A 24,286-nucleotide genomic window follows, 5' to 3' on the forward strand; every position below is an offset into this window, starting at 1 on the left:
CCAAAGGTTCAAAATGGTTGGGGATTCCCAGTCTAAATCATAACAAGAAGAGACTAGATTTATACCCGGCCCTTCACTCGGAGTCTCAGAGTGATCTCCTTCCCTTCCTCTCCCCACAACAGACACTCTGTGAGGTAGGTGGGGCTGAGAGAGCTTCTCAGAGAACTGCTCAAGAGAACAGCTCTGAGAGAACCTTGGCTGATCCACAGTCACCCAGTAGCTGCATATGGAGGAATGGGGAAGCAAACCTGGTTCTCCCAGATTAGAGTCCACACACTTAACCACTACACCAAACTAGTATAAGTGAAATAAGTGAAACCTGTTTAATAATTCCCTTTTTGTTTAATGTTTTTTACCTAATGAACAATTATTATTATTCTATTCATGGTAACAAGCCCACTTTTTTGACATATGGTTTGAATCAGGGGATTATATGCAGGGGGCAGATGGAATCTTTGTCTGGGGGCCCACGGTGGCTCTTGGCAGCCCTGTTTTCAGATCATGCGAAAGGAATGCAGGCTTGGTTCAGATAAGCTATAAAACTCCCCTTCTCCGGAAAGAGGAAGATAAGGGCATTGTGGCTAATTGGTAAGCACAACAAAAATAATTTCAGATTAATTTCACAAGAAGATAATTTTTCAGATATTCAGAACATAAGCTTATTCATAAAAACCAATCTGCACATGCTTCAACCCTTCAGGGAAATGACCTCTTAAAGCTGCCAAAAATCATGCATTTGTTTTTCATGAACTTTCCTTAAGTAGTCGAAAAACTATTTGTGCCCCCACTAGAAATATGCATGTGTGGTATTTAAAGAAGAGAATGCATTTGTTTTCTGTACCTTGCATTATCACACTCTTTTCTCTGTCATTCCTTTCTAAAATAATGTTTGATGAGGAGGGGTCGTGACTGAGTGGTAGAGTATTGGTTTGGCATGCAGAGTGGTCACTCCCTGGCACCTCCAGTGAAAAGGATCAGGGATTTGTTCATCTTAAAGAAGTCTACCTGGGATCCTAAAGAACCACTGCTCGTCTCAGTAGACAATACTGACTTGATGACTCAATAGTCTAATTAAGGCAGCCACTCATGTGTATGTCTACCTGCATGTGTAGAGGTAGGTGATTTTTAACATTACAGCTATATGTTAAATGCTATGTGAACATCTCACAAAGTGCTGTATAAGTATCTTCTTATGACTGAGAGAAACCAGAGCCACACATCCATATAAACCCCCCAAATATGATATATTATAGGCTTGAGCAGAAGCAGGCAAATTAGTGCCTGTGGGTCATATCTTGCCTAGTGTAGTTTTTTAATCCAGATTAAAATTTGTCTTTGCATCAGCCCTCACACTGACAGTGCCAAAGAGACAAATGTAAACATGTGCTACTCAGAAGCAATGAAGGGCTGCCTCTACTGGTAACAGAAAGAACTGGCATAACAACCTCACAAAAATACTCAGAGGAGGTGGCAGGCAGAAACCTTTGTCAATCTTTCATAGCAGGTACAGGTGGTGCAACTGGTTCATACAAGATGCTCCACCACAGTGCCAATGGTAACTGTCCCCCTGACCCTAAAATCCCTTTCCCATATCTAGAATTTGAGTTTTCGTGTCCCTCTTGCCTCAACGTTCCACATGCCACCACAGCCTTTCGCTCCCTGGCCTGTCACTCACACATTGTACCAATGGCTGCGTGGCTGCAGTACCGCCCACTCGCCCACAGAGGCAGCCGGCACCGTCTTATCTCAGTGTGCTCAAAGCCAATGGAGGGGGCAGACGGGACTCTCCCCGGGGCTGGCTGGGCTGTCCTTCCCTCCCACTCACACCGCTTGCCAACAGCCTCAAAAGGCGCCTCTTGGAAAGCCACCGTGTGAGAAGCTCGCGCCCCCGTCCAGCCCTTTACTTTCCTGCAGCTCCGCAACTCCAACCACACCACAACAGGCTGGTTGACGGCCTCTGGCTCAGCCCCACGCAGGGCAGAAAAAGTGTTCAGTCCTCCTGCTGGTACTCCCGGCTCAGTTCCACAGCCACATGGCAAGCCAGCTGTACCCCCGAGGGCCCTTGGGAAAGCTGCCCCCCCCCGGGAACTGCTGACCGCCCTTAAGATCCCGCTTCCTCTCTCCGCTGTCCCCAACACAGCTGAGACAACCAGCGCGGCGCCTGCCTGCTAGTGACTGAGGCTGCCCCCTCCCCTGCAGCGCTTGCTGCCTGCCAGCCCCAGCTCTGCTGAACATACCTCCTGTCTTCCTCCGGCCTGAAGCAGCACACCTCCCCAGCGCCTCACCCGTCTCTGCAGCACTTCTGCAGCTGCTCCCCCCCCATCGACAACCAGTGCGGAGGACTGGCAGACGGCCTGCCTCGAATGGGCGGGGGGGGGATGCACTCACACCGCTTGCCAACAGCCTCAAAAGGCGCCTCTTGGAAAGCCACCGTGTGAGAAGCTCGCGCCCCCGTCCAGCCCTTTACTTTCCTGCAGCTCCGCAACTCCAACCACACCACAACAGGCTGGTTGACGGCCTCTGGCTCAGCCCCACGCAGGGCAGAAAAAGTGTTCAGTCCTCCTGCTGGTACTCCCGGCTCAGTTCCACAGCCACATGGCAAGCCAGCTGTACCCCCGAGGGCCCTTGGGAAAGCTGCCCCCCCCCGGGAACTGCTGACCGCCCTTAAGATCCCGCTTCCTCTCTCCGCTGTCCCCAACACAGCTGAGACAACCAGCGCGGCGCCTGCCTGCTAGTGACTGAGGCTGCCCCCTCCCCTGCAGCGCTTGCTGCCTGCCAGCCCCAGCTCTGCTGAACATACCTCCTGTCTTCCTCCGGCCTGAAGCAGCACACCTCCCCAGCGCCTCACCCGTCTCTGCAGCACTTCTGCAGCTGCTCCCCCCCCCATCGACAACCAGTGTGGAGGACAGGCAGATGGCCTGCCTCGAACGGGGATGAGCCCGGCCACCTTGGCCTGCTGCCGCCTCCATTGGGTCAGGGGGAGGAACGAGCCTGGCCAGTTTGCCCCACCGGTGCCGCGAATGGGTGGGGGGGAGGGGTGAACCCAGCCACCTTGGCCCGCCGGGCCCCCCAGCGCGCAGTGCGGAGAGGGACGGGGCTGTGTGCCTTGGCCCACTGGTCCCTTGATCAGCCGGGGGTGCGTGGGTGGCTGGCTGGCTTGGCCCGCCGGGTACTTGAGCAGCCGGGGGGGCGGGGAAGGAGACGGGGGCCCGCAGCTGGGAGGCCAGGCTAGCGGCCGTTGTCTTCATTGCTACAACAGGCCTGATTCCTAGTACATTGAATAAAACTTTGTTGATTAGGTGCCACTGGACTCAAACTCTATATTTAGATTACGTTAAGGAATGTGTTTCACTAGTCAGATGTCTTTATGGCTTTTATTTCTTTTTGCCTTTGTGTTTTGCCCAAGTCAACCAATTCCCTGATTTAAGGCTGAATTTATCCCAATTCTGCCCATACTTTCCTATTTCTGTCTTTTCAGTTCTGGAATGAATTACTGCTATGTATAAGCATCCGTCCCTTAACCTAATCAGTATCATTCTCTCAGGGAAGGAAGGTGGTTTTAAATTTCCTTCAGAGGTTTTCTTCTCCAAGGGCCCCTCAGACTGTAGGAGGCAACTTGTCAAAGTCACAGCTCACCATAACAAGGTGAGGAACAGCACCTTTCCCTAAGCATCTGGTGCTGATAACGGCGAAAATCTCTCTTATATGTTACATGGTTTGTTTAAAGCCATCTTGTGCACATATTGAAGACAAAGTGTAAATATTGCAAAGACCAAAAAAAGAAAAATGATCCAGTTATGTCTATTATTCTACACCCTAACAAACCCCTTCTCCATCTTCAGCTGCTAATTATATAGGACACAAACAACAAAAATTAAAATGGGTGGGTCCCACCTTGTCTGATCGTGAAGGATGTTATCTTAATATAATTTTACAGCAACATTTTATTCTAGTTAACTGTATAAGAAGGTCACTGAATCCTGTTGCATCAGTTTAACTATAGAATAGTACAACATAATGCACTGTTTGAAGAAATATACAATGTTTTAAAAGCTGTTATCTGGAAACAAAATAGGATTTGGTACTCTATGTGTCTTGCCAACTTTTTAAACCATTCCATGAAAAGAATGTTAATGTGAAGTTAAGCAGCTCTACAATATATATATCACAGACATCAACAGATGATAGATTCATTGAGATTCACCCTTGCAATACATTTTAAAATGTATTTCAAACAGCCAAAGCAAGCTCTAAAAGTCAGTCTTTACATAATTTCACTAACCTGAATGGGAGGGATATCTGGCAGAGAAGGAAGGTTTTCTGGGTTTGTTACAGAAGGAATAAGTTCTATTGCTGCTACAGATGGGCTTGTTGGGCCACGGTTAGCATTGGCCATTGTGGCTGTTGTAGGGCTTGTTGGGTTGATAGTATTATTGTGCACTGAAACAACTGGAAAAGGGCCAGCATGCCCTGGGTTTGAATGCTGCTGGGGAAAAGGAGGGGAAAGGGGGAAGAGCAGATTATGACGATGATAAAAGGAACGAAGTACTTATTTCAGGTGTAAACTGTAGGCTTTCAAAAGGCATGCTCATTACTACCATTCAATTCTTTGTACTTTCCAGTAGTACATAATTATAGTGATATACTTAAGCATTTCATTTGCTAAATTTCATTTGCTAAAGGGTTTGCAGTAATCAAACTGAGCTTTTTATCCTAATTTCTGTAACCAGATTGTGAAACAAATTATTCCCATGTCAACATGTTGACATATAAACCAACATGAAGTTGCAAACAAGCATGTACCTTGTTAAACTTCCCATTAATTTGAAACCTGAGCATGCTGCCAGCAAGACTTAAGGTGCCTTACAAAATTCATATCATTCAGTTGCTTTAAATAAGTAACACAGAAAAAGGTGGGCAAACTACTCTTTCAAAGAGATTTCCCAGCTAAAATATACTGATATAAAACAGAAACCACATGTCTGAATGAAAGGTGGGAAAACAAAGTGTGCACACAGCATATACTTGTCTTTGTAAGTGCGGCTGCATCATGGAGTACTGGGGCCCATTGTGCCGTGGTATCCCTGGGAGACGAGCAGCATTCTGAGCCATTCTCATCTGGTGGGCTTGGAAAGCACCGCAATTCATACTCCGCTGCATGGTCTGCATACTTATCAATCTAGGAGGCTGCAAAAGATTATGTATTTTAAAATTCTTGCTTGAGATTAAGAAAAAAAAAAGTATTCCCTTACCCCAAGAGAAATAAATGCCAATTTTATTTTACATGCCAGCCAGGTAAGCTACCCTGAATTTCTATTGACTCGCTGCATTTAAGGAAACAATTTCCTGTATAATCTTTAAATCTATTCAGTGTCTATGTCAGAGGCCTGCCTTACTGTCTATAATGAGTTGAAAATTAAGACAGTCTGAAAACTTGCCTGTTGCTGTAGCATCTGTGGGCCTGCCTGACGGGGGAGCTGCCCTGCCGGCTGCCCCATCCTCATCTGTTGTAACTGCTGGTGTTTTTGTGCGTACACCTGCTGTTGCATATGCTGGAGCCGAAGTTGTGCAAGATTAATTTGCCCTGGAGGTTTGCTGATGTGGTTGGTTCCTGGGGGAACTTGTCCCACTACTACATTAGGAGTGTAACCTTGGGTTGGTTTATTTTCAATAACAAGATTACCTAAACAACAGGAGAGAGAGCTGGTTAACTAAGCAGCCTTTATTTTACCTCTGTGAAAAGAAAGTTTAAATTTTCTTATTTCCTGGTTTCACAAAATGTAAAGGCATAAACTCCTAAAGGCACATAGGCCACCAAATGTATTTTAAATAAAACATTAAGAAACTTTTAAAATTATATTAAAATTGCTTACTGAGCTTATATTAAAAGTACTGGTGCTGATATATCCATCCCTCACCAACAATTTCTGTTGAAAAAAATGTATTTTCATAGTATACATGTCATTTTCTATAAATTGTGTAACTAAAGAAAAATGCCTTTACACTAATTTCTTGTTTGGTTAAATAAACTGATTTAATTTTATATTGTTACTTTATTTTAATCCTTCCAGATGGTTATAAAAGGGAGATTTAATTTTGAAGAGTATTTTCTGTTCTTCTTCTCTCACTTCAATATAATGTTAATCTTTACATTAATACAAAATCCCATAATATCTATAACCTTTGTTTTATTAAGTGCATTTTGTATTTGAAGTGTGGTGCTTTTTAGCATTTTGTAGTTTTTAAAAGTCAGGAAATAAAATTCATATGTTAAAACATCCAAGCTCACTACCTTCACATTTTAAGAACATCTGGTATTTCAACAGATCTATCCATGATCACTCTCTAGCTCCCACTAACAGTTTTGCAACTGTTATTAGTTCAAAATTTGTTCCATATCAGACACATTAAGATTATGTGCTAGAACGTACATCTATGATCTAAAATGGGTCTCTTCCCAACACACTTTCTAGTTTGCTGTTTCCTTGATACACCATCTTCTACATTATTGAAATCCAATAATTGCTTTGAATTATTGTCAGTTATTTCAAATTGTCTATACAGATATCTTAGCTTGCTTGTTAGCTATTGTTTACCAACAGATATCTTAGCTTGCTGATTAGCTATTGTTTACCAACACTTTGTTAAATTTTCTCATAACACCATATGATCTAGTCTTGCAGCAAGTCTAAAATATATCTTTATAAAAACTAGGCTTGGACCCAGAGAACCATGGACCTTTTTGCCGTCCTCTTCTTGCTGCAGCACTGTCATGGGAAGCACACAGGACTGCAGTGAGAAGAGGGAATCTGCCCTAACACTCATGCAAAAGCAAGCCTAGGTGTGTTATGAAAACAGGTAATAAATCTATTTTCATTGAATGAAAAAAGTCTGAAATTCATTATGTTTTTTGTAAGCGGCGCTGGAGCCAAAGCAGTATTTCTACTGTATCACTGGTTATCATGATGGGAGATCTAACAATGGATTAGTTTACTACAGAATTTGACAATGACACTTGTGGAGAAATGCCCTCCACCCTAGAACTCACCCCAATATTTCAGCTATTGGGACCACACTCTGTTTTTGAGTTGGAACCCAGCTGCAAATTAGTAATTGGCAGAGTGGATGGGGGCCATCAAGCCCCAAGCACACAGTACTTTAGGGCTTACACATGCTAATATATTTGGCCTAAGTAGGACAATGGCTTGCCATCTCACACCTTACTGGAATGCCATAACTAAGAGGGACAGAGACTGGACAGAGACTTCCTTTTGAGACAGGAACCCTGGGGGTGGGGGGACAGACTATGTGCACACTTTGTTTTTATTAACTTTCTTATCCTTTGACTGTTTAAGCCTTGTCTCTAAGCACAACATGCCTGTTCAGTCTTGCTATGTGTTGTGTGATAATGGGGAGGAGCAGTGGGTAAGCTTGCCATTCCTTGAGCATGACAGCTCAAAACTGAGAAAGCACAATTGATTGTCTACATGCTAGCTTGCAGGAATAAAGGAGAGCCAGTTTGGTGTAGTGGTTAGGTGTGCGGACTCTAATCTGGGAGAACCGGGCTTGATTCCCCACTCCTCCACTTGCAGCTGCTGGATGACCTTGGGCAAGCCATAGTTCTGACAAGAGCTGTCCTTGAAAGGGCAGTTTCTGAAAGAGCTCTCTCAGCCCCACCTACCTCACAGGGTGTCTGTTATGAAGGGCGGGGTAGAAATCCAATCTCTTCTTCTTCTTCTAAGTGAAGGCTCTAAACAGCAATAGGACTATAGAGTGCCAGATGTGAAAATCCATCCAGCAGATTTGCTGGTGGTGGTGATTACGAACCAGTTTGATTTTGGCACGTCCCTTGGGAGTAAAGGAAGGGGTCAAGGTGGAGCAAAGATTGGGAGTAGCCACAGGGTTTTCCAACTTTCCTTAAATCTGAAGGAACAGGGGAACCTGCCTCTTCATAGGTCTCCCATAAGGACTCTGCTGTTTTCGAAGTTTCAAAACTCTCCAGGAACGCTGATGTCTTATCCTAGTCATATGCATTTGTTGAAGTGTGCACTCATCACTATTAATTCTAAGATTTTTGTGTTTCTTTTGCCATTTTCCAAGTTTTCATTCGTTTCTAACACCCTGCTTAGTTTCTAATGTCCACACCCAGTCTAAAGTACAACAAGAAGATCTCTATCTACCCTTGTAGAAAAGAAAAATTTCCAGAAACACTCTCTCATAGCACTGAACAAGCTGCTACAAAGCTTGAGGAACCTCACGTGCCCTCTAACACAAAGGGACAGGTTGCTGCTGGGGAAGACCATGGGAGACATCTAGCATGTATATGTAAGCCCTTGAAGGCATCTAAAAACTCTTAATTATTAGCTTATCATTTTGTTCTATTCTTTTAGGTTTGCTGAAACCATGAAGTATATACATTTACCATGTACGGGGACTTTAATACAAAAATATAAAGCAAAAAAATTGGGATGTGTACATTATTGTCAGATTTCTTATTTTCCCTAGACTAGTGTCTCTAATTTGGTGCTAGCGAGCTTCTCTACTCCAAGGAGCTCACACACCTTGTTTCTCCATTGCGTCACTGAAGGAATCTTCTGATTTCCATGTTTTTGCTAATTTTAAATTTGCTGCTGTAAGAAAGGATAGCAAATCTTTATAAACTAAAAGCTCACTGTGCCCATATACAGAATTAGCAACATTATTTTGGAAGCTGGCACCTATTATCTGCTTTGCAAAACATCCAGCACTTATTAACTAAAGACCTGTAAAACTTTTTAGTCCATTTTAAGGAGGCACCCACACTGCTAGGTATACAGGGCAAACTCTAGGCTACATTTTTCCATTTATTTCCACTGCTTTCCCCTTTCTCCTTCACAAATGAAAAACAGATGTCTCACATGAACTGTAGTGAGACTTATAGAGATATATAGAATTGACTTAAGATTATTTTCCATCTCAAGTAAACTTACTGATCACAAACCACGACTTAAGAGAAGAGAATGACCATTACAGTATGTGGAAATGCCACTTATTTATAGAGGTCAGACCTGAAAAACAGCCCCCATACTCCATTCTTCTCTCTTTTTCTCTCATGATCCTCCCCCCTCCCTTCTACTAGCCACTCACCACCCTTGCTAACATCATAGGGCTTTCACAGAAATCTGTGCCAGCTATGTAGGGCCTGAAAAAGAATTCCTTATAATCCAGCACTGCTATCTTCAAGCATGAAACACCAGGGCACTGCCACCTATTAAGAAGGCTCAGTTTCCAAGGGAACATCCAAACAGTAAATGGAACTACTTTAAGGATCACATGCAAAGTACAAGCAGGAGAAAGGCATCGAGGGAGTAGCTGCATATCAATCAAAGCTATGGCCCTTAATCCAATTCCTCCATACGCAGGTGGAAGGAACTTTCCTGCACATTTGGCAAGGCATTCCCCACCCCAATGAGGCCCCTTGAAAAATTATTCTGAACAGTGGTGGGATGGGGGCCCACTGGAATGTGGAGCAGAAAAGTCATCCCAGAGAACTCCCTAATATTGTTTTGGACACAACTACTATCACCAAATCTAGTACAGAAACTGTCTATTCATACCACTGATCAAAGAAAGAATTTTTACATATTAAATTCAGCTTTCAGAGAAATGGAACACCCTCTCACCTAAGTTGACTACATTCTTTGCCCAGAATGTGGGATCACAATGGAAGCGTATTGCTCCATTAGCAGCTGGGACGGGATCACATCGTGCTTTTAAAATATGTCGCAGCTGGAACGTGATCTGTGAGAAGACAAACACTCTAAGATTAGTGATGACATGGTGCAAAGAGTCAACAGACAAAGTTGACATAAATCATGAACTGGGTGGGTCTGGGCAAGTCACACTACCTTTCATTCTAACCCATCTCAAAAGGTTTGGGGTAAAGTTATTGCCTCAGTTTGAGACCCCTGGAGGAACAGCAGGATACAAAGGTCAAAATACAATCATAGAGAGTACTCTTCCTAAAACACAAGGAAAGGTAGCTTCTAGAACAAAAGTTTATTTTAGAACTATTACCTTTTAATATATACCAGACATTAACTGTATATACTTTCAAATAATTTCATGTAAAACAAATAACAGATCTCACAACTATTCCATAACAGAAAGCAAACCATGCAATCTGAAAAGGTTTATCTCAAGGTAAAGCTTCTAAACTCATTGCAAACTCTGATTTATTTACGATGATGATGAAAGAGCAAGCCCCTAGCAGTTAGAGCTATACCTTGAGAAACCAGCTGCTTTATAACTTTTACACAAGATTGTGCAAATATGAAGATTCAAATCCCCTAGCAATTTTAAAGTTATTGATATTTTACTGAAATTTTAAAATTACTGAAATTTTATGCATAAAGAAGTGATATTTCACTTGCTTACTAGAAAATCTTTTTATTAACTGTCTAGAGAACATTTAAACCACAGGATCATTTTCCTACTAGAAACCCACAACGTAAGTAAGCTGGGTTTCAGGTTTAATTAGTTCTTCTGGAACATGACAGAAGTGCTCTTGCTGTAACCTCTAACTCCTGTGCTAAAAACATAAAATACTGCATTTCCTGCCTGGCACTCAAACGGAGTTGCAACATCTACTGAAGAAGATGGGGTTAAACACAAAGCTTAGATCCTATGGAGCATACATATAAGGACACACATGGACTCAATACTTTCCCATCCTCCCCTTTCCAACAGCAAACCCAAGACCTCCAAAACACTGATGCTGAAGGTTGCAGGACTTGCAGACAAAAAGTACAGAGAAGGAATCAGGCTCGTATGGCTCCTGTGCCAATGGAATTTCTTGCATTCATAGAAGCACTGTTGACAGAAGCGGAGGGTTATTTTGCAAGGTTACCACTCACTGCAGCCTCCCCATGAAATGTGACTTTTAATCTATGCAAGTCTCCTAAACTCCAGCATCAGTGTTTGACAGGAAACAAGCATGTTGTAGATCCATAAACCAAACAATTCATAGCAATTCCTGACAGTGACCTAAGGTAGTGCACAAAGACAATCATGACGTTCAGTTTCAGCACATGAACGCAGAGGAGGAATTCAGGATTCCAAATAATCTCTTGCAACTCAACTGACCAATACAGGGACTAGTTCAGCCCCCAGAAAAACTACCACCTACATCAACTCTTGTACAAACATGAGAATGAGTAGCAGATCAAGACCCACAACCTCTGTTAGAAAGGGGAGGACAGACTACCACACTTCACTTCAAAAGCTAGAGCTTCAAGTATATGGTGATATTATTTTTGGCAATGTAAACGTAAAGGCTACTCCACCAACAAAAAGACGTCAAATTCTACAGTGACGTAAATACCAAGTTCACAGTAAAACATACGTGGAAAACATTTTCCAAAAACAAGTAAATTTCCAGTAATCTTTAAAAATATATATAAGATGAAGCGAAGAGTGAGTTCCCTTTTTGCCTGCATCTTACTGGGTTTTCAAAATCCACACTGGGTAAAGAGTTTGAATGTTTCTTACCAGTCGCTTGCTATAAAGCAGGGCAGTGCTACTGCCACTTGCAATAGCCCAATTGGTAAAGTTCATCACATGTTTCACCTGCCGTGACAGGCCACTGATATCATTCTGCTGTTGTATTAGTTTTATCTGTCTCTCTTTTGTCACAGTCTGAAAAGAAAAAGCATACAATGGATAACATTTAAAACATCCAGTGTAATAATTAATAATAATTAAAATTCTAGCTATACAATACTGAAGAACTGAGGCATAAGTGTTCCTGTAGTAATACTACATATATCTGGCAGTTACACTTCTGAATGGTATGCTGCAGTAACACTGTGATTAATGGGAAGCTAGAGACAGAGTATTCTGAACGAAATTTATCTGCAAGACTGACATTCACAAATGTGTTCTAATAAAAACCTGATGGCACTGTCAATGACTAAATATGTTCTTTTATAAAATTCTACTTCAACATTTTTTATTTAAAAGCAATAAGGAGATCCAAAGAGTGTGCTCAAGAGTAGATCCACAACGTATCACAAACCGCTTTTGAACATCCCTTCAGTTTCAAAAACAATTTTCTATGTGGCATGAGGCACTACTGGCCACACACAAGGTTTATAGTTGTCTTATCCCCAAACCCTCACAGCAGTTCTTGAAATACTAGCCCCCAGCTTTTGAAGTCAAGAGCTTCAACTGAGAAGCAGTCTCAGGTACCCAGGAATTGAAAGAGGCTATTTTTCCTCGGTAACAAATATTTGCTTTTCACTTCCCAATCATTCCATAAAATATACTATCAACTTAATTTTTATACACACACACACTTTCATACTGAAAAGATGCTCAAAATGGCTCTCAAAAAAACTAAACATCAGAAACCAATAAAAGTATTGCCACTGCTGTAGCTTATTACTCTCTCTTGTTCCACAGTACAGCTTCATTTAGGGCAAGCTGGTAGCCAAATATTTTGACAGAATCTAGGATTTCTATAAGTGCCCACTGCCTGACAATGAACAAGTGGCAATTCTTAGCACTCAGGTTAACTAGCTGTCAGCTCCCTATAACAGGGACCATCATCGCTCTTTTCTTGTTCCATCTATGCTGGTTTCCAATTTGTTTCCAGACCCAATTCAAGATGCTGGTTCTGATTTTAAATCCCCATACACAACAAAACTGTAGAACTCCCTTCCCTCAAGTAACAATCTAAAGGCAAACAAACCACTTAACCTATTCAGGGGACCACATGTTACATGGATTATCAAAAGCTGCAATGGGGAGCTGTACTGATTTTGAGATCAGAATATTCTAGACTGAGTAAAATTAATCTGTGGCACACTCATAACATAATCCTAAACAGAATTACACTCTTCTAAGCCTATTGACTTTAACTGATTTAGACCGGTGTAGCTCTGCTGAAGATGGCACTGTCAGAAATTAATATGTATCACACTCAGCAATATTATCCTAGCTACCATCTATGCATTTAAAACATATCCAAATGAGGCCAACTAGGGAAAAACGTTTCTAAAAGCAAACTTTATTAATAGATTGCTGGACACTTATAATAAACTGACCCCTATACAAAAGAGGAGATAGGGTTATCTGTATTTACCAGCATTAGAAGACACTTAATCTGAAGAGCAAAAGAACCACAAGAAATATATCTTGTATTCAACAAAACTTTAATGCAGTGTAAGAGAGAAAGCAGTGTACTTAAAAATCATGTTTTCAAACACCTTTTGCTATCTGCAAGTTTCATTGCATGAATTTTTACAATCCATGTAAATATGATTAGGCTAAGAACAGGAATACTGATAAAATTCATGATTACACTACCAAGCCTTAGTGGGGCATCCAAAAAAAGCCAAAAAACATGTGAAGTACACAGAAGGGTTCATTCTCTGGATCTTAGCTGTACCTCAAGCTGCTGTAAGAGAGATTTTCCTTTTTTATTGATTTCATTAATCAGGGTAAAAATAGCAACTTTGATTTCCTGTTCTACTCGTTTGTTAGTTTCATTCACTTCTTTTATCCTGGAAAAGAAAAATATGTTGTCAGGCAATAATATTAGATCTCTTGTGTTACTTTCATGGAAGTAAAAATTCACCATACTGCATAGCATGATGTAATTCTGCAACTAAAATAAAAAAATACACTGCAACAGCCACTCATCCTTTTAAAAAAGGCATCTGGAATAGGTTTTTTTTTTACAATATAATCTAACTACCTGAAGGTCTTAAATGTCCAGCACATGTTGAATTTTGATACATATGTTATGAAATGTTTATTCTGCTTCCAATGTTCTTAAAAAAAATAAATCAGAGTAGCGCGAACTTAATCCAAGAGAAATTGTTCATTTAATCGTAGTGACAATTTGCTATTTCAGCTGGCCAATTTGCAGCTCATCTACTTGCTTGAAGCAAGGAGCAATTGCACTTTAAAATCTTTCCATAGTAATGTGCTACTGGGGCGTCAAAACAGAATGCAGAACCATGATTTCTGACCTCAAACTTTCTCCATCTCTGCCTTTAGTTTTAAGAAGCCAATGAGGCCACCTGAAATTAGCAACATTGTTTAGGACACAGAACAACACTCCTGGTCAAAGCTGCCCTCACTTTCCTCCTCAAAGTGTACAGACATGGGTGTGTAACGGCATAAGGCCCATCCGTTGTACCAGCTGAGTTGCCACAGTACTCTGTTACAGCACTGAAATAGGAAAATGGAGAAGACAGGGTGAGTAAAGCAGGACATGTATATGGAAGGCGATGTTATATGTAGACAAGGCTAGAGTGTATGTTCTGTTTTCTCCCTCAGCAACGTTTCATTACACCCAATCCATACAAGAGCCAGAGCAGTAGCAGATACTCTGGACTCAAATAAGTACCACTTAGTCCAGAAGTCCAAGCTTTGGCAAACATGCAAGCTCTTCTGGAGTTCAGAGCAAGGGTAACTGGTGCCAACACAAAACAGCTGCCCAAGGTAGGCCAAAGCACTGGGTGATTCCCAGCCAAATACTGTCCAAGAATGAGGGCATCTACTTCCAAATGAGAGTTCCCTGCAGACAAAACAGCAATACTCCCAGGCACTGTTCCCTCTAAGCTATGCGCGTGAGCTCATTAACACAGGAGGCCCTGCTTAGATGCAACTCTCGCACTACCCATTGCCCATTTTAAGATTACAGCAGTTATATTCTGCTCGGGACATGAACTGCTCTCTTCAGAAGGGAAGAAAAATTAGACGGAACATTGCCCCCAGGCTGTTCTATGTGATGGTGCAGTGCTTGCGGATATGCATGCATTTCCACAGAACTAAATGCATTCTGTTGTCACTCATATAGTAGGCTTTTGTGAATCAGGTACAGCAAATTTTGCCTGCTAACAATCAAAGTGACTGACATCTGGTGCTCAGCTTGCAAAGGAGGAAATCTGAGCAGCTCTGTAGACTGATTTGTCTTAAAATAAACATTGTTATGAAAAATTCACCATCACTTACCTATTTTGCACCTGAGTAGCTGCAAAGTTAACATAATTCTTCTTTTCGAGGAGTTTGGCTAACAGATTTTCAATAGCACCTTTTTGATTTTGAAATGCTTCTTCCAAAAACTGATACCTTTCCAAACGAGAAAACAAAATACAATGTAGCCGCACTGCAGCAAGAAAATCCAATTCAAACATGTTTGGTAATGATAAAGGGGTAGTTATACAAAAGCACTAGTAAGACAGACTTTAAAAACAGATTTGTTATAACTGACTGCTGGCGGCTCCAGAGCATCATCATCATATTTTACTTATGGAATGCCTACCTACCAGGCACTGTATAAAAAATTTTAACACAACCTTTTTTGCAACATAACAATTCATGATAACAATTTGATGAGTTTCTCCTGCAGATAAATAGTCAATAGCAAAATCTAGGCCTTTCCCTTTGAAGCCAGTTTTAGGTGGTTAGAGGTGGGGAAGGGTCTTCTTAAAGCTGTATTAATGATACAGGAGAATCTGCACATTAAACAGTAATTTTGCTCTGCTGCAGCCTAAAGACTATCTGAAAAGCAAACAGTTCTGTAATGATACACTAAAAGATCCCAATATGCACATTTTCATTTTCGTCACTAAACACCTAAAATACACTTGTACATTAGAGCAAATAAATCACTGCCCAGCTAATCACCCAGGTTTCAAATATTACTATTCACATTTCTGCATAGCCTCAGATTTTAAGACCCCATGTTCTTTAATATTTCTTCCACTGTAGCAAAATAAAGCAGTTCTCAAAACCAACATAAATACTGTTTGCAATATTATACTTTGCAATGACTACTTATTCAGAAGTAACCTAAGCTAAGCATCAAATATCACAAGCAACACTCCCTACTGGAAACTTTGCCACTTTACAACTATTCAACATTACATCAATCTATAAACTGAACTTATATAATAGTTTAATGATTGCTAAAATGACAGTATTGATGCTGATTCCATCAGCTGATTGATAAAGTTTCTGAAACAGGCTAAAGTCAATCTACTGAAAGACTACATGAGAGCTCTGACAATCTGCCACCCTCATTTGCTGTTACCCTTATTTCGCTCTGCTTACCAGACCTGCCCAACTAGGCACTCCTGGAAGTGCCATAATCTCATTTTTAGTCTGCAAAATTTGTCAAGTAAATGGTTAACTGATTAAAACCCATGTGAACTATTATAGGTACCTCTAGTTAGGCACACAAAGGAGAGAAGTATTCTAAGATGTATGATTGAAAACAGTTTTTCTTCAAATTCATTTATATGCAGGTTTAATAGATTAACTGAAGCTTATGACTTATTTAATTAGAAGATACTGCTACCACAAGAATGAGCATTTAGAAAGAGCCCAATGTACTACCTCCAAGTCTTTTTGACTGCCAGAGTAGGAAAACAAAAAGGGATAACTTCTTAAAATTCATCTGCTCTGAGAAAGGAAAGCATGTAAGACAAGAATATTATACCTATGTTCTTTGTGTTCCAATAATTGGCAGTCTCTGCATGTCAATCTGTCACAGGTCTCACAAAAAAGTTTTAGCTGTTCTTGTTTGTGGACAGGACAAAACACATGACGTTGACCAGATGCTCCAACAGCCTCTGCATTAAGGGGAAAAGATGCATCAAAATGGGTTCAAGAGTCAAAAGCTCAAGAAAAACCAATTTTAGGATATAGTTTCCCATTGCAGAGACACAGACAGCTGGCTAGAAGGAACAGAAGTCCCTTGATCCAGCCTTCATTGTCCTTTCCCCCACTTAATCATTCCAGCAATTTACCCTCACAAAAACTCATTTCCCCCTCTCCCTGACACACTGCCAACATTGTGGCCTCTCCATTATAGGTCTCTTCTCCTACCACACAGCCTGAAGGCTGTAATGGTGGTGGTAACTTCTCATGACTAAATTCTGCCAGTTCTACCCACTCTGTCCTACTGCTTGTTACCCTTTAAACTCATTCTAACAAAGCTGCTCACTCCCATTTATATTTCAAGTCCTGCTGGTCCTACTGTGCCCCGGCCTCCCTTTCAACTTTCGCCTCATACTTTGATTTCTGGATTGTCTTCTTTCCTGCATATATTCCTATCTCTCTCCTTGATTTCAAGGTTCATTTGATAATCTATTTAAGCCTCCTACCTGTCTTCTCCTTCCCAAAGCCAACTTCTTTGAACCAATGCCTCACATACTTCACCTTTTCTTCAGCAAGAACCATCCTGACCATCAATATTATCTCCTTTAATGCCACATCTACCCATAACCTACCTGCAGTGGCTGTCACAAAAGTGTTGTCCCCTGCTCTCTGTTTCACCTACTTCATGCAGTTTTCCCTTGTCCCAATCTGTGCTGCATGAGCTGCACTGGCTTCCAGTGGAGCACTGGATCCGGTTCAAGGTTCTGGTTTTGACTTTTAAGGCCATAAGCAGTCAGAGGCCCACATACCTTCAGGACCACCTATCTCAATATGTCCCTGGAATAGCATTATACTCTAGCAATAAGAACCTTCTGCTGGTCCCTGGCCCGAGAGAGATCCGGGTGTCCTCGACTAGTTCCGCCCGGCTGTACTCATCTAGTTCCACCTGGTGGAACTCTCTGCCAGAGAACATCCGTGCCCTACGGGATTTACTTCCTTTCCATAGGGCTTGTAAGGCAGAGATGTTCCTCCAGACATTTGGTTGAGGACAGCAACGGTCTGGCATTCTCCCACTTCAACCCCCCCCCTTTATTCTGCATATCCCCTCCACCCAGGGGGCTGGTGGAAAGTACTGTCATCTTGGAGTTAATGTTGTTTTTGGCTGATTTTTAACTATTTTAATGCTGTTTTAACTCAATATTATTGTATTTATTTCTGATGTAAACTGCCCTGTGCCCTATTCGCAGGGAAGGGCGGCCAGCAACTCGAATATAATAATAAATAAATAACTCCTCACTTATCTGCCCTGCTCTCCCAACCTTCTACTCCCCCTGCAAACTCACACATTACATTCAATATCTCTGTTCACATTCTTGGGTAGCTCAATTTGTTTTTTCATTATTGATTTAAATATTTATTTCCAGCACTCTCTACAGTCTACCCAAGGCAAATAAACTCATCCTTCTTCCCCTTTGCCATCTTGCTAAGCAACACTGTTAGATCCCACTGACCTACACCAGCTCTAGAAATCCTCAGTGCTTCTCCACCACCTCCTCTTGATTCCCTGCAATGTTGCTTCCACCCATATTTCTAAACATGAGATTAGTACAAACAGAATAAAATCTGCAATTACAGACATTTCTGAAATGACACATTCAGTTTTCTGGCTTCATCAAAAAGCAAGCTCAGTACATGCAGTTCATATTTTACCAAAGCTTGGAAATGACTTAGCAGCATCAACGTTCAACATATAACGTAATTTAGTTACAACTTTATTGAAACAGATAGTAACTCAAACGTTAGAAGCAGAAATTTTACCTGAAGAAACATCTTCCTTCTTTCTGATCATGTGATCCTTAGTAAATTTTACTCGCTGATGAGCTTCTATGCATGTTTTGCACAGCCATTCTCCACATTCTACACAGAAACCAACAGCACTGGAATTATCTTCACAGCTGGTACACACCTGAAAGCAAGAAAAAATAATTACAAAGACTTATTTTTATATGCTGTAACTCTGACACAGAATGCCATATCTGAGACATGGAATGCTGGTCTAGCACTACTAAATTACATTATCTATGCAAATTACACACCAAGTAAAAAGTAATGGTAAACCATACCTGTTCAGATTTCTCATCAGAGCTGCTTGGTACTTCAGATGTGTCTTTCACAAAGTAATTATCTACCAAATCTATTTGTCTGCATTCCTGGCGACAGATTGGACACCTGATCACACCAACTGCAAACAAAAGAGGAAACTGCTTATACTTCTCTGCTCTCAACTCAGAACAGTTCAACACATCATCAGTGATTTACAACCTCAACTAGATAATGACAGCTCTCTTTCTCAAGTATTGATAGGCTAACCTTTTCTTCTGCACAGACAGCCCCCCAATCTCAAACAACTCCTCACCCACAATAATGCAACATCTAATTTGAACATGGACACTGGTACCAGAGCTAGGAGTAAACCCAGATGCCAACTTTGCTGCCATATACACCTAGACAACACAATTGCTGGACCTAAAAACATCAACTACACCATCGCAGGCTCATTCACATGCTCATCGTCTAACTGTATATGCCATTCAATGGCAAAAATGCCCTTCAGTTCTCTATATAAAGCAAACAGGTCAAACCCTACGCTAAAGGATAAATGGATACAAATCTGACATCAAGAATCACAAAACTGAGAAACCTGTAGGAGAACATTTCAACCTCCCAGGGCACTTAATGGGGGAACCTCAAAGTAGCTGTTTTATTGCAGAAGCATTTCAGAAAGAGACTGGAACAGGAGATTGCTGAATTACAAGTTATTACAATGCTAAGGACAATGGAACCCCCAGGGCTTAAAAGAGATATCTCACTGCACATGCTAAGTCACTCAGCTCACTTAAAGGTGCCACTAGACTCAAACTTAGTTCTCACATCTGTTATTAACTCTTCTATTATCTGTATGTTAATTTGTTGCTATTCACAGATCTTACCAACTGCATCATTCCAATCTTAGCTGTAACTTACGCATCCTGACTCTAATTAGTCTTTCCTGGCAACTACACCCCTCCCCATATGTAATGCTTGAGGAAATATGTTTCAATGTATCTGAAGAAGTGTGTATCTAACACAAGCTAAGTCTCCCAGTTCTCACTTATTCCCATGATGCCGAACTTAGTGCAGACACCCAGTTGGCACAGCCCGCTGCAGCCCAGAGCTTCTGAGCTCACGCAATCCACCAGCCTCAACCTCCCCAGCAGCCGGGATTACAGGCTCCTGGTGCTACATCTAGAATTGGTCTTGGAGCTGCCACTGGACTCAAACTTAGATCTCACATCTGTTTGTTAACTCTTGTATTTGTACGTTAATTTTCTGCCATTCACAGGTCTTACCAATTGCTTTAATCCAATCTCAGCTATATTTATTGCCCAGTTACTTATGCATCTTGACTCTAACTAGCCTTTCCTGGCAACCTGAACCCCCCCCCTTTACCTATATGAAAGGCTTGAGGAAATCTGTTTCAATGTATCTGAAAAAGTGTGCGTGCACAGGGAAGCTTATAGTCAGATCGTAATCACGGATTTTGTTGAATTGTTGCAGAGTCATTATATATGCTGCAATGTATCTATACCAAAATTTAAAATAAATTATTCCACTGGGGCAGAGTCATGTCTTTCCAAAAGTTTGAGCTCATTCTTAGTGCTATAGATTGAGATGTATTGTACCCACAACAGCCATTTGAAGCTCAAATTTGCTTTCAAAAAGTAAAGGGTAGTATGCCAAAATAAGCAGAAATACAGAAAAAAAAAATCTTAAAATCCCCGTAGGGATATTTTTTATTTTGCATTTACTACAAAGTACAAAGAAATATAGGGGAGGGACTACAACTAAGGAGAAAGAAAAGCAAACCACACTAAACTAAAACCCCAAGAGGAGGAGATCTTTCCACTGTTAGTAAATATGTTAGTATAATTAGTTTTATTATCACAATATACTTGTTGAGTTCTTGCTTATAACAGTTTGCTTCTTATATGTTATTTTGTTAGTTGTTATGAGAGAAGTCTCTGATCATCTTCTTATTCTTCATTTCAAAAGGCCATTTTCCAAGTCCTTCTGCCTTTACTTCGGCTTTCTATCTCTAAAATCATATACCACTCTAGCAGGTCCCGCATCCTTTTCTGCCGCAGAATCCTCTTCTGTTCCCGAGGTAGCAGAGTCACTCAACTTCGATTCTCCCTCTTTGGACTCATCATCTGTCCCCAACTGGCATTTCAAAAATTCTTTAACTTTAAAAGTGGAGTCTATCTTCTCTCTTCTATCGTTGATCTTAAAGATGACACCCTCCGGGACCGCCTATCTGTACAATATTCCATCAGTTTGAAGAAAAGAAATTAATTCCTTGTAATTTTTCCTCTTTTGTCTAATTTCAAATGGAATGTCCTTTAAAGTTTTAATGGTAATATTTCCCATTTACAGTGGGGTTGCTGATGTTGCTTTTAAGATTGCATCCCTGGTTTGTCTTCTTGAAAACTTGACCACTATTTCTCCAGGTAGGCTGTGTTTTTTTTTTTTTTAATATAGTTGGAGTATGCCCTATAGGCTGTCTCCATTTTGTTTACAACTTCCTCTGCTGTTAAGCCTACTACTGGAGTGATGATCTCACTAAGCACCTTCTTCAAGTCTTCCCGATCTGTTTCAGGAACCCCCTGAAACCTGAGAATCATGTTAGCTTTTTCCATCTGGAGCTGCAAGACATGGTTCTCTTGGCAATTCTCCTTCATTTCAACCTCTCCCATCCTTTTCTTCAACTTCTTACTTGTGGTGTCAATCTCTTTAATTTTCTCGTTTGCCTGCTCCACTTTTTTCTCCGTCTCATTCAGCTGGAGCTGGTGTGCAGCGCAGTTTTTATTCATCACAGTCAATTGCTGGTTAATAACATTGAGTTGTTCCATCACCGGCTTAAGCATATCCGCCAGGAGTTTGAGGACATCTGCTCCCTCTTCCGGTCTCGGACTCTGCCCACCCGGCTTCATTTTAAACTTTCTCTGCTGGGCCGCCATCTTTCCCATTTTGTTTACAATTTCTACCGCTTCCCCACAACTCGGAAAACTCGCCAAACAACTTCGCAGATCAGATAAGTCTCTCAAAATACTTTCGGTTTACTTCCTCCCCTCTCCCCCTCCGTGTCCGTTAACTGCTCTTTCGCAAAAGAGGCGTCCCTCTTTGCAATCTCTGTTTCCGATCGCGGGGGGGGGAATCGCTTTTCAAACGGCTCCATTTTATTCAGAACACACGTTCATTGTTGGCCAGTTTATCTGAATACGCTCGGTTTTACACCATTCCGCTCGATCTCCGGCGCTTGTCCCAGTCAGTCTAGCTTGTGCCTGAGGGCCACTCAGCAACTGGACCATCGAGGCGGAGGAGAGCCTCAATTCTCTGGCATTATGCCATCGAAGAAGCTACCCCTCAAAAGCCCCCTGGTCTGGAGCCTATTGCAAAGGCTCCTCGGGGGTGTCACTTGAGGTGGCACCCCTCCAGGTCGCTGCTGTGCGATTCACCCTCCTCCGCTGTGAGGAGAGCATCCGCTATCGCTGTTCCATCGGCCGGAAGTCCAGAAATACAGAAATATTAATATTAAATGTTAATAAGAACTATCCAAACAAATGATACTCCTTTTAAACAGCTGCACAGAAATAGATTTTTACACCATATGAATCACAGAAACATTTTGCCCAAAGTAGAGTTTGTACAGGTTTTCATGTATACATTAATAATTGCAGTGTACTCTTTGGAATTCATGGTTGTAAGGGAAAGCCTGGCAGTTATTAACACTTCTAAACTTTAATAAGTTCTTATTCCCACCGTGCTTAGCTTCCCTGAAGAATGGGGCAAGTGAGAAAAACATAGTCCCAGTGTGAGAGGTGTTCAGTGTACTGGAAAGGGTTGTCTTCCCAGGTGATCCCACTACACCTGGGGAGACAGAGACAGTGATTTGGTAGGGAATAAAATAGACGGTATATAATTATTTGCTTCTACCAGCAAAAGAAACCTCTGCTACCTGCAGAATGAAATCACTGAACCTAGCCTAATAAATTCTGCAATATCTTCCCTCACCTGTAGAGATATCTGATTTCTACAAATGTTGAAGCCATGGGGAGAAAAACAGTTTGCATTTTTACGGACAATCACATAAATGTTGGGGATCAAAATATGTGAAATGCCATCTTATGAAACCTAATTTTGACCGTTCTAACAGCACTATTTGGCATAATTAGGAAATTTAAGAGAATAAAATCCTTAAGTTTTCTATAAAAAAGACTGTGAATATATTTAAGAGAGACACAGATGAACCTCTGTGCTACCTTTGCACATGTATCTTAATTTTTGCTATCCAAGAGGTAGAAAAAATGTAAGCCGAACCTAGAAAGCACTGTTTTTTAGCAAGCAAGAGAAAGTGTATTATTTGGACAGAAAGTCACAGCTGGACTGGAAAATATAGTCCTCTATAAACATTTGGTTTTGCATTAGAAGCTGTGGCTGGTTGGCTCCGGCTGAGCCGATTGAAACTAAACCCGGTGAAGACGGAGGTCCTGGGCCTGAGTCGGGTCGGTACGGGGTTGGGGCTCCCTCTCCCGGCCTGTGACGGGGTGCCTTTGGTGCCGGCGTCTCGGGTTAGGAGTTTGGGGGTGCTTCTGGACTCCTCATTAACAATGGAGGCCCAGGTAGCGGCCACTGTCAAGTCAGCCTTTTACCATCTTCGGCTGGCACGGCAGTTGGTCCCCTATCTTGACCGAGATGACCTGGCCACAGTGATCCATGCGACGGTCACCTCGAGGCTAGACTACTGCAACGCTCTCTACATGGGGCTGCCTTTGTCGCAAATCCAGAAGCTGCAGCTAGTGCAGAATGCTGCAGCCAGGCTTGTTGATGGGTCTCTCTAGGAGGGACCACATTCAGCCTGTGCTGAAAGCGCTGCACTGGCTGCCGATAGCATACCAGATTCGCTTCAAAGTGCTGGTTCTTACCTATAAAGCCCTATATGGCCTGGGTCCAGCCTACCTGAGGGACCGCCTTTCCCCACATGTGCTGAGGCAGTGCATACTATTGCTGGGAATTTTAATCACGCTGAATTAAAACCTGTGCTCCCTAAGTTTTATCAGCATGTGAAATGTGCCACCCGAGGAGATAAGACCTTAGATAAAGTCTACTCTAACATAAAACATGGTTACAGGGCCATGCAGCTTCCACATTTGGGCCAGTCAGACCACATGTCCTTGCTCCTAGTACCAACATACATTACACTCAGGTCACAAGCTCCTGTAAAAAGAAGGATGGTAAAAACTTGGCCTGAGGATGCTTCCCATCAGTTGCAAGATTGCTTTGAGAGGACAAACTGGGATATTTTTGATCATCAAGACCTGGAGGAACACACAGTGGCAGTCCTGGGTTATATTAAACACTGCATAGCCTTTAGGTCTGGAGACATGAACCTTTATAGCTCTGCCAGAGCCAACCTGAAAAGAGGCATCCGACAGGCTAAGCTGGGCTATAGGCAGAGGATTGAGGATAAATTCAATACGAATGACATGCAGCAGGTGTGGCAGGGGATTCAGAATATTACCAATTATAAACCAAC

The 24,286-nt window shown here is 41.8% G+C and overlaps 1 protein-coding gene across 1 annotated transcript in view; it reads right to left on the reverse strand.

The window, feature by feature from the left end:
* The window catches only part of TRIM33 (tripartite motif containing 33), a 96,912-nt gene that overhangs the window by 33,386 nt on the left and 39,240 nt on the right, over window positions 1–24,286 (reverse strand). The window contains exons 2-11 of the mRNA XM_015429273.1: window positions 18,777–18,895; window positions 18,472–18,619; window positions 16,493–16,625; window positions 15,004–15,120; window positions 13,430–13,544; window positions 11,530–11,676; window positions 9,663–9,780; window positions 5,439–5,683; window positions 5,026–5,187; window positions 4,283–4,483 (exon numbers count right to left, since the gene is read on the reverse strand). Of these exons, the coding sequence (XP_015284759.1) occupies window positions 4,283–4,483; window positions 5,026–5,187; window positions 5,439–5,683; window positions 9,663–9,780; window positions 11,530–11,676; window positions 13,430–13,544; window positions 15,004–15,120; window positions 16,493–16,625; window positions 18,472–18,619; window positions 18,777–18,895 (1,505 nt within the window). The remainder of the gene's footprint in view (window positions 1–4,282; window positions 4,484–5,025; window positions 5,188–5,438; window positions 5,684–9,662; window positions 9,781–11,529; window positions 11,677–13,429; window positions 13,545–15,003; window positions 15,121–16,492; window positions 16,626–18,471; window positions 18,620–18,776; window positions 18,896–24,286) is intronic.

Source organism: Gekko japonicus, unplaced genomic scaffold, assembly GCF_001447785.1.
Source record: "Gekko japonicus isolate JY-2015 unplaced genomic scaffold, Gekko_japonicus_V1.1 scaffold786, whole genome shotgun sequence".
NCBI classification, from domain to species: domain Eukaryota; kingdom Metazoa; phylum Chordata; class Lepidosauria; order Squamata; family Gekkonidae; genus Gekko; species Gekko japonicus.